Source organism: Grampus griseus, assembly GCF_964374135.1.
Source record: "Grampus griseus genome assembly, chromosome: 3".
Lineage (NCBI taxonomy): Eukaryota > Metazoa > Chordata > Mammalia > Artiodactyla > Delphinidae > Grampus > Grampus griseus.
In genome coordinates, this window is record NC_139019.1 from 100,257,326 (window position 1) to 100,268,280 (window position 10,955).

Consider the following 10,955-nt stretch of genomic DNA (forward strand, 5'->3'; position numbering starts at 1 on the left):
TGAAATTATGAAAATGTATTAAGTAAAAATTATGCAGTTGATTTAGAGTCAAAATTACTGTTCAGAAATAGAATAGGTGATATACATTTATTGTAAATGAATTAAGCCAGATATAAAAGCCAAAATTCATGTGATTTTTTTCCCTTGGTAAAATTACCACCTGTGAGGTATTTTTTCAAACCTGAATTACCTTAAATTTCTTTTTTTTTTCTTTTTAATCTAGAATGGTCAATTGGAGTGCGTACGCTGGATGGTGAGTGAAACAGAAGCCATTGCTGAATTGAGTTGTTCTAAGGATTTTCCAAGCCTTATTCATTACGCAGGTTGCTTCGGCCAGGTATGAAGAAATTTTTAATTATCTTCTATTTGCATGCTATGTAATCTGTCTCTCTTTAAATTTTTAGTCCATCAAAATCCAAACATAAAAAATCATCAAAAATGTATTCAAAGATTTATAAGCAGTGATATTCATTGCAGTATTTTTTATATGAAAGAAATGTTTTAAACAACCTAAATATTCCAGATAGGATATTGGATAAATGATGAAGCAACATCCATATGATGGAATTTTACAGAAAAATATTCATTATATAATATTGAATTAAAATGTATGATACAAAACTGTTCCTGTAATTTGGTACCAACTTTGAATTTTGGAGAGAGAGAAAGAGAAATAGATAATAAAACTAGAAAAAACTATGTCACAACTTGTTTTTATAGTAATTATCACTCAGGGTAGAATTATAAGTGGCTTTTATTTTCTTTCTTATATTTGTCACTTTTTTCCAAATTTCCTACAATAAACAAACTTAACTTTTGTCAAAAGGAAAAATGATAGATTTTCTTGAAACCAAAATTAAGAAGAAAATCTTTGGTATGGCATTAATCGAGGAAGTCTCCGTCCATTAAAGATAAGCAATCACACTAACTAAATGAGTCTCAGTTACAACCAGTTTCTGCATTAGGAAATCCCAGTGTGAGTAACTGATGTACACAGATCACAGTCCAGTGTATGCAGTAAAAAATCATCACTAACTCCCTTTGAGAAGGGTGAGTATAAATTATCTTTTTAAAAAAAATTGGAACCACAAAATGCCAATCTCCGTCTTAAAAAAATATAAATAAAGTCAGCACTGTATTAAAATAGATTTAATCACATTTGTTTGTGGCAAAGAAAATTGCTTCTCATGCATATAACCTTATCCCTTTGGCTTCATACACTTTCCCAGTGGCAGTAAATTGTGGTATTGTCAACAAGAGATTATGCTTTTTCAAGCATGACAATCTCAAATTTTAAAAATAGACTCCTAGAATATTACCACAGCCTTTCTTCAGGGGGAGTCATGTTAGGTGATAGTTTATTTTGTGCCATGGTAACTTCAATTAATATATATGTAATGTTTCCTATATGTACCAAGCACCATGCCGTTGGATTTTGTGTACATTATCTGCCTTATGCCTTAAAACAACCTTATTGGATTCTGTTGTTTTTATCCCCATTCTGTAGATGAGGAGAATGAAAAAAGAAATCTTAAGTGGCTTGCATGTGGTCTAATGGCTAGTAAGAGCAAAGGCTGGATCTCAACTCAGGTCCTTTGGCTTTGGGACCAGATTCTGGTTTTCCTCCATTTGTGTAGATAATTTGTATAGCTTGTTTACAGTGGCACGGATACAGCTGCAGAAGTCCTTTTTTACAATTTTATCTCACAATACGTTGTGATATTTGGAGTGTCTTAACACAGCTCGTATGAAATTCATGGAATGAAGAAAGGAGCAGGAAGAACATTTAAAATTTGTAAAAGCCAATGTCTTTGAAATAATGACTCCGTTTTCTTCGTGTATTGCATTTATGAGCCCCAGTCATGGTGCTCTACAAACAAACATAAGAATTAATAAGATTTGTTAAGATGCCCTTTTTTTGCTTAGACTGGCAAAGGGGAGAATAGTATTTTCAAATGACCAAAAGAATCATTAAGACAATAGTCTTCATAAATCATTCTCAGTATAAAACAAAATTTTATGTCTTCTCAAATTGTCTGAGTAATTGTTTCATACCCCTGATTTCACTTGCTTATGTAAAGCCTAAAGAGGAATTTCAGATATCAGTGAAAAGGCTGACTGCACTTTTGGAAGAGCTTGCCAAAGAAAAGGAGGAAAGGATTGCACTGCTGTTCTGAGACTTTAAGTCAATAATTGGGCATCCGGCCTTCTTTGTCCTGAGCAGTGTTGCTTATATGTGCCAGTTTCTCTCTTCAGCTCTCACAGCAGGCTTCTCATAATTTTGAAGCTATTGGGACAGAACAAAAGAAAGTGCCATTCCTGGGACTGGCTGGGTGATAGTGTAGTTTGCTTGGCTGGACTAGAGGAAAATATGGAAATTAGTGACCTATGTGAAGAGCCATGTCAAACATTTGCTTCATGTTAGTATCAGTCTTCAGATTGTTATTTCAAGCTGATAAGCATTTTTAATGACCTCAAGTACAGCAAGGCATTCCAGCAGTGCCTTCAGGAGAGCATTCCTAACTACGTAGAAAACGTAGAAGCCCATTAGGACTGCAAATTCTGCCCAGCCATCCTACATCCACCGCGACCACTTATGTAACAGATAACCTGTGGAGATGCTGAACTTGGAACCATTACAAGGCTAATATTTTCACAAGGAAGACTGTTATTGAACAGTTTTCTAATGGATTCAGCACATGCAGGTTTTTCTACATCAAGCAGGCACTTGAGTGTGTTCTGGTTTTGTTTCTTCAGTAAATACCCTTGGAAAGGACAGTACAGAGGAAAATTCCTCTCTGGGTTTATTTTAGTTGCCCTCTGCCCCTCCTATAGATTCTTAAAGAATGAGCTCCATTTGACTCGCAATTTGTGTCCTTTTACTGGTTAAAATTACCTTTAAGGGCTCCAGAACCACAGGGTAGCCAGCAGTTTTTAGTGGTCTTCTGGAGTGGTAGATCTTTGGGTGATAGGAATTGATTTTCTTCCTCTTGACACACCAGGTCTCGGAGGGGGCAGCTATTTCATTCCCTGATTGTACCTAGCAGAACCGGCCACGGGGAGCATGAAGGTGAAGGCATGAGGGATGCTCAGGGAATGAGCAGGGGCGTCCTCGGATGGGCCTGCTTTGCTGTCCCTTGAGAGAGATGCTTGCTGGCGAAACAATTGAGACAGAATTGTCTCAAGTCAAAGTCACCGCCTGTGTAACTTGGGCGGTTTTATTCGAACATGAAGGTTCAGATGGTCTCGTCCAGGATCCCAGCAAAGCTCTTGCCCTCAGGTGCTTGGGGGCTCCGGCCTGTTTCGCATTGGTCACTGGTTCAGTGGGCTCTCTGATACTTTCAACATCAGACTTATCATTTTGTTTCTGAATCTTTCATGTGACTTTTGGTCAAGGAGTTTTGCTACGGAAACAACAGGAATCATAGCATTAAGGCATTTACCAAGAAAGAGCACATTTGCCTACGCTATGTTCATTCTCCATTTTAAATGTTTGCCCTGATACAGATCAAAAAAAAAACAAAAAGCACTTTTTCAAAAAAGAAAAAGCTCAGCGGTTCCTACGAATGGTCATGAATAGGCATGCTGGTGAGGGGGCTCCTTCCACAGGCTGTGTTATCGTTTTTCCACGGTTTACTTTAAAAAGGGGAAATATTCTGTTGACTTTATTGTTTCATTGTCATGGGGTAGAAAAAAGTAAACAACACTGAAAGGGTTATGATTGCAGATGAAAGCAAACTGAAAAATCTTTGAATGGCACAAGCATTCATCTGTTCTCCAAGGACCTTTGAAAAAGCTTAACCAACACAGAGCTCCACAACCCACAGACTGACAGTTAATGTGATTTCTGTGACCCAAGGGTTGGAAAGGGAGTGTGTCCTTTATGGAGTCAGGGGTCATGGGGCAATGAGCCATGGTGGATATTCATATTCAGAAGACAGAGAACATTAGCTCCTGAGTCTGAGTTTAAATCCTAGCCCTTGCATACGTTTACATTTTTTAAAAAAAGAAAAGGTCTCCCTGGACCTCAGTTTCCTCATCTTTAAAATGGAGATAATAGAACTTTCTGTACAGGGTTACTCTGAGGTCCAAATGAGAAAAGCCACATGAAGCACTGCCCACTGCCAGCACATATTAGACACTAGGTAAATGTTGGCTATTATGGTTATTGGATACCTTCCACTTTATTATTTTTATAAATATTATTTAATATATTTATTTCACTATAAGTGAAGTATCAGAGAAATTGGACAAAGAATTATTTAGGCCTTAACCTATTTAATCAATTCTTAGATGTATTTTTTTTTCACATTTTACTATCTCTAGATTCTACATTTATCTTACAGTAAATAACAATATGAGATTATTGCTGGCCATCCTTTTACATTTGAACGTGTCAAAAACTGGAGTGAATCTTATAATTGATGGCACGTTAGAGTTGATAACCTATGATCACAGACAAAGCTGCTTCCTTTTGGACTTATGGCTGTAACAAAACTGTAGACATTTTATTGATACCAGTAATAAACCGGTGGCATAGTTTTCAATTACATTTTTAATTGGACTGTCCAGCAAATCTCATAAATTACATGCATTAATTGCCGCTTTAAATAAATTGCATTGCCTTTAAGAACGTGCAAAATACAACATTAAAACAGGTCACCAAAAGAGCAGAAAATCTCAAGAGGAGGAAACAAGTACATGAAGTAGGTTTCAAGTCGTTAGATGTAAGTTGAATGGGTAGGTGGGTGCGTGGGTGATTGGGTGGAACGTCAGTTGCAGAGGCATTCTGTAAAACAGAAATAATACAGAAGAGCCAGCCCATCCGTGGGACTGCATTGGATGTTCTCTGAAAGCAATGCCTATGGGAAAATGAAGATCTGAAGTTACATTCTTCCTTTAACATCTTCCTGATACACACACACACACACATACACACACATACACACCACGCACACACTGGTGGGGGGCAGAGGAGAGAACCCGCGGAATGTCTAAAAGATAAAAGAAGAGGTGGGCATCGTTGCATATATATCTATAACATGTATGCATTTACAAGGGCCTTCTTAGTTGGAGAAAATAGCTGTATTTGTTCTGTTCTCCTTACTAGATATTTGTCAAATAAGTCACTGTTTAAATTGTAGGACTGTGGATCTCTGCTGGAATGTTCTCCAGAATCAGAGCAGAAAGCATTTCTCAGAGACTGGATGCTAAACATGCTTTTACCCAAACCAAGGGATTCTAGCCATCTCCATGTCCCTCTCAGAAATCCTAAGTGGACAGCCAGCCCATCCCTTTGAGCAGTGCTTCTGTGCACCGTATCGTAGGGGAGATTGTCATTTCCATCGATTTCTCAGTGAACAGGGCAGTTGCATAGCTTCTTATTAAAGTAAATTGTCCACTGCAGAACACAAAACTGAATTGGAGGGGCTGGGCAAAGACGTGCCTTGTTCTGAACAATAGGATAAACATTCTTCCTTTATGTAAGTCTTGCATGTTGAATTGGGTAAGAGCCTTAATTATAGGAAAGAATTATCCATGACATCGTAAGAAAAGCAGGCAGGTTGTCATAACAGTATGGACTGCACCTGACTGGGAGAGTCAGGGGCCAAGGCAACTCCTGCCTCACACAGACCTTGCCCTGTTCTCCCAGGTCATCAAGCCCCTGCAAAGTCCAGGTCTCTAGATTCTTCCCAGATTTCTACAAAGGGAAAATTCCTAGTCTTAGGAATAGTATACTATTTCCTATAACTCCATTACTGTAAGTTATTCAGTTATATTCAGTTATTCGAAACACTGAATTATAATAAAGGGCATTTTCTATGCATGTGGAATAGACATATCCACTATAATATTTAATTGAGTCTGAAAAACATGAAAGTATGCCTGACAAGAAGGTACATATAAAACGTTTCTGAGTATCTTGAACTCCTCTGAACTTTACCTGCTAAAGAGAGAAGCTGCTAGAGTATCAGAGAATATCCAGTTGTCTTCTTCAGTTTTCTGATTTGTAAAATAATTGAATTGGATCATTCCCTAAAATCTCTGCCACTTCGCATTTTTAACATTTAATATCATGGGGGTCACCACAAACTTGACAATGACATTGAAGATGGCAGCACTGTCCTTTTCACCAGTAGGGGCCCAGCAACCTGCCCGCTTGATGTTTCTGTGTCTTAGGCATTGACTTCTAACCAGTTGGTCATGTCATTGATCTTGAGGTACACCCACTCATCCAGATCTTTTCAGGAGTTAAGATCACATGGTTCGATCATCTGTCTCCAGATAAAAATATTTCGGTTTTTTCCCTACCTAATTAGGAAAAATAAAGGAAGTTGTTGTACCTTATGCATTCGAAACATCACCTGCTCTGGTCCAAATGTCACTCCCAGCTTCCTCCAAGTTTGCCTCTGAAGAAGAGGATTAAGCACATCAGCCTATCTTATCGTACTCCTACCTCCCAACCCTAGCCTCCAGGCTTTGCTCCACCTCATTCTCTAGGGACGTGGAGGGTTTCACTTCCTACAAGGTCTGTCTGCTTTTGCAGCTAACACTCACCATGCTTTCCCGGGGTGCATTCTTGGTCGGTTGTAGGTATTGATTACATTTTCTCTCCTTGCTCTTTAGAGGGGTTACTCCCTGCTTGCTCGTGTAAAAAAAGGTGTGGTACAAATATTCAGTCTCTCCCTGATGTCACTGATGCCTTTATAAACAGTGCCCTGTTCCCCACATGAGGGGAGGAACATGAAAGGAGCTGGCTATTTTTATCCAGCATTCCTTTGGCAGATTAGTTGGCATGTTCAGAAGGTGAAGGCAAATTTAATCCAGGAAAATATAAAAGTTCATGACCAGTCCAAGCAAATAACTGGAAAAGAAAATCCTTTAAAAGGCTAAGGAGAGGTTCAAGGCTATTTCAAACGCATGATCATCTTTTTAAATGTCAAATTCCACCCACTAAACTTCATGCTGTTGTTTTTACCACTCTCATATTTTTTTAACATTATGTTTAATTTTTCTATTTTAAAACAGTGAATTCCCATCCCCGTGCTTTCTCCTGAGGCCAAACGTAACATGTAAATACCACAAAAGACTCAGTGGGTAAAATGCAAACAGATTATGACAACACACACTGACTGTTCTGTGTCTTTGCTTTTGAAAGGTTGTGTTCAAAGCTTTGGGTCCCCTTCCTTTAACATAGAAGAAGAGAAAGATTTATCTGTTAAAACAAACAAACAAAAAAAACACCAACATTTGGTCAGAAAAATCAAGAGGGTCCCAGTTTTATTTCAGTGTGGTTATCTTATACTTAGCAACTTAAGATGTTGCCTCTTTTTTGTAAGCTGATTGATTGTACGGTATGGGATTAGGAAGGCATGGTTGAAGCATGATAAACTTAAAGTAGAAGCTGGGTATCTCAATAGTCCAAGGTTTTACAATAATATTCTTGAAGCCTCCAGATAATATAACAAAGTAACAAAAACATTGCCTTGGACTCAAAAGACTGGGCTGGTTCCAACGTTGACTGTCTCACTGTGTGACTGAGGAGGTACTCAAACTTTCTGTGAATCAGTTTTCCCACCTGTAGAATAAGTAAGCAAAACAAGAGCGTTTCTGAGATAACTTTCTGCTCTTCAAATTCTCAGAGCATTCTTCTTTCATTAACTTTAGTCAGAGATGCAAGAATTTTCAGTTCATACTGAATGGAAATGTCCTCCTCGTAAGGTAAGCTTGGCTATATCTAAGCTTCACATGTTGGAGTTCTGTTTTCCTCTGTCCTTATATTAGACTTCACTACGTGACAGTCTATTAATTCCAGCCTGTCCTTGTGTTTAATAGGAAAAGATTCTGCTGTGGCTTCTTCAGTTCATGCAAGAGCAGGGCATCTCACTGGATGAAGTAGACCAGGAAGGCAACAGCGCCGTTCATGTGGCTTCCCAGCATGGCTACCTCGGGTGCATACAGGTACACAGGCCCTGCTGCTCTGGAGAGAGAAATGAGTGCATCAAGTAATAAAACAAAACATGGGAATTTTGTTCACTGGGAGAATGTCTGGATTAAATCAGCTTTTCCTCTTATAGTGGATCGTGAGGAGTCAAACTGATACGTTTGTATTTCCAGAAATGCACACAAACACTGGCATCAGTAGCTGTCTGGGTTTCTCCTGGAGTGTCACAGGATGTTGAAGGGGACACTTCTTGCCCTTGCAGCATTACCTTAAAACCCCAATGCTGAGGACAATGAAGTACCCCATGTTCTCAAGACAGCAGGAAACCACTACCAGACTGACATCGCTGAGTCCGTCACATGGAGGGTGCGCCCTTCCTGCTGTCATTAGCACACTTCGCCTTCCCAAATGTCTGAAACACAGGACCGAATTTTTAAGAAAGAATGAGAAGAATTCCTCAGAGTAGCAAGCAGGAGGCTTAGGAGAGAGAGTGGTGTCGTTTTCTTCTCCCATTCTTTGTAGTAGGACTGAGCTTCCCCAAAGCATTCAAAAAGTCCCAGAACTGATTACAGGAGGCCCTCGATACTGGTCCCCTCTGCCCGTGGGCAGGCTCAGCAGGGCCTCAGTTGGCCAGCCGCTCCACCCAAGAGCCTCCGGTGGCCTCATCCTTTTAGCCCAACATACCCTGGGAAAATTACCATGTCCTTTGTGTGCAGTGATGTAGAGAGGTTGGGGAGCAGAGCCACAGGAGGTGGGGATGCCCTTCCCCCTGCCCCAGGCCACTTGGAGGTACATCCAGGAGAGCTGCTTAGAGAGCACAGGGTTCCTACAGGAAGAGGGGTTGGCCTCTCGTCCCACAGCTGAATGCAGAGCTGCACAAAGCTGAGCCACACCCAGTGCCGCCATCCTAACAGCACATAGTGGGAGGCCCTGCGAGAGTCCTCAGAAGCTTGGGGCACACGTGAATGTGAAAACTGGGTATCTATTATATACAATAGTTTACATCTTCTAATCCCAAACTCCCAGTCCTTCCTTCTCCCACCCCCCTGTATAGCATAGGGAAATAGTCAATGTCCTGTGATAAACCATAATGGGAAAGAATATTAAATTAAAAATGTCTCTGTGTATAACTGAGTCACTTTGCCGTACAGCAGAGATTAGTACAGCATTGTAAATTAGCTATACTTCAATTAAAAAAAATTTTTTTTAAACTGGATAGGCTTTTTTACCTAGAAAATGTAAGGCCCTGACTGACAAAACGAAGAGAGAAGAGAGCTGAAGAGAAGGAGGGAGAGTGACAGTGTGAGGAGAGGAAAAGCTTTGAATTGGAAACAGAGTTTAGACTTGACCTGGAATTTAATTTATGAACATAAATCATAATTACCAGAGTCCAACCAGTTACACCATTCTCATCATTGAAAATGACCCAACATCTATGGATTTGTTCCCACATCTGCCTGAGATGTAGGAAAGGGTGATTGACAACGTACGGCTGAAGGCCATGATTAAAGAAAATACTTTTACCTCACCAGATTTATACAGTTCAAAGTATGCGTATGTAAGAACTCTAAGAAAACAACACTCTTTTTCAGCCTTATTAGGTATTGTTTCTTTTATTCCAAACTCAACGGGTACTTACTGAGGTCCTACTGTGAGCAAGGTAGACTGTATCTCAGAGAGAAAACTGGGAAGTGAGAACTTGCTCGGGAAGGTAGAGAGGACTCAGGGAATTCAAACAATGTGGAAAAGCAGTAAACGTAAGAGGCAAGAGATTCATAAAACCGGAAAGCAGAGGTCACAGCGAAAAGCCCTCTGCAGAGTCTCCTCACATGCAACCACTCTGTGGAAAGCCACGCTGATAGGAAATATTTCAAGTGTCTGGGAAGTTTCCCCACTGTTGTTGGCGAAGCGTGCATCTTCTAATTTAAGACACCAAGTTGTAAAAGGAGTGATGAGAAAAGAGAGAAATTTAAATTTTTACCAGGATCTGCAGAAAGATGAAAGGAGTAGCATTACTTTTTGTGGAGGAAAAATAATTAAATGAAGACTGAAAACTTCATTTTTCCATGTGACAAAACACTCTATATTTAATAGTATTGAAGTAGACTGTTTTTATCAGCCAGTAAATGACTGCAACCCAAAGAAAACCAGCTGATATCACTAATTCTGTTTGAGATCTTACTTATTTTCCTTCTTAATATGTGAGGAGAGGCAGTCTGTCTTGTCAGAGTGTTCGTCTCTCCACTTAACACAAACGATATTTTTGGCGCTAGACACCATGGATGTGGAAACTTGAATAATCTTGGAAGCGGGTCTATCCACTGGGTGTGAGAATAAAAAAAAAAAATAGGTACAAAGAGATTGAAAGTAGAAAAGGGGGTGAGCGAGGACCTTTATGAAGTGAAGAGGGGAACTGAGTATGGAAAACATTGGAAAGATAACTGCAGAGGCCAGAGTCAAGGGGAGCGATAATAGTGCGTTTATGCTGAGTCTCTGAGAGCTCAGGGTGAGGTGATCTCTGCGACACCCTGTGACGTGGGTGGCAGTGGCCTTATAGCACCTTTTGTGGTGAGTGATCCTAAACCGAGAGGAAAATGAAGCTCCTTAATGACTTCTGAGTCTAAGTAGTCTAGGAATTTAAAAATCACAAGTATTTCTTGTGGAAAAAACATTTTCTATTACTAAAATAAATCCAGAGGTCTACAGACTGATCTTGATAGCGTCAAAAAATACGGCAGACTCTGACAGTTGATTAATGTGGGTGTAACAGCTTTCTGTGGGGTCTGTTGTCATCACAGCATAAAAACAAGAGAGTTTTGATTTTTTTTTAAATTAACCATGTCCGGGAATTCCCCGGCGGTCTAATGGTTAGGACTCCGGGCTTTCATTGCCAAGGGCAAGGATTCAGCCCCCGGTCAGGGAACTAAGATCCCACAAGCCGAGGTGCAGACAAAAAAAAAAAAAAAAAAAAAAAAAAAATTAACGATGTCAACCGTGCTCCATAAAATCT

The 10,955-nt window shown here is 39.8% G+C and overlaps 1 protein-coding gene across 1 annotated transcript in view; it reads left to right on the forward strand.

The window, feature by feature from the left end:
* SNCAIP (synuclein alpha interacting protein) overlaps positions 1 to 10,955 on the forward strand; it is a gene marked incomplete at its 5' end in the record, with an annotated part of 74,417 nt that overhangs the window by 41,953 nt on the left and 21,509 nt on the right. The window contains 2 exons of the mRNA XM_082649939.1: positions 224 to 337; positions 7,837 to 7,962. Coding sequence (XP_082506065.1) covers positions 224 to 337; positions 7,837 to 7,962 — 240 coding nt within the window. The remainder of the gene's footprint in view (positions 1 to 223; positions 338 to 7,836; positions 7,963 to 10,955) is intronic.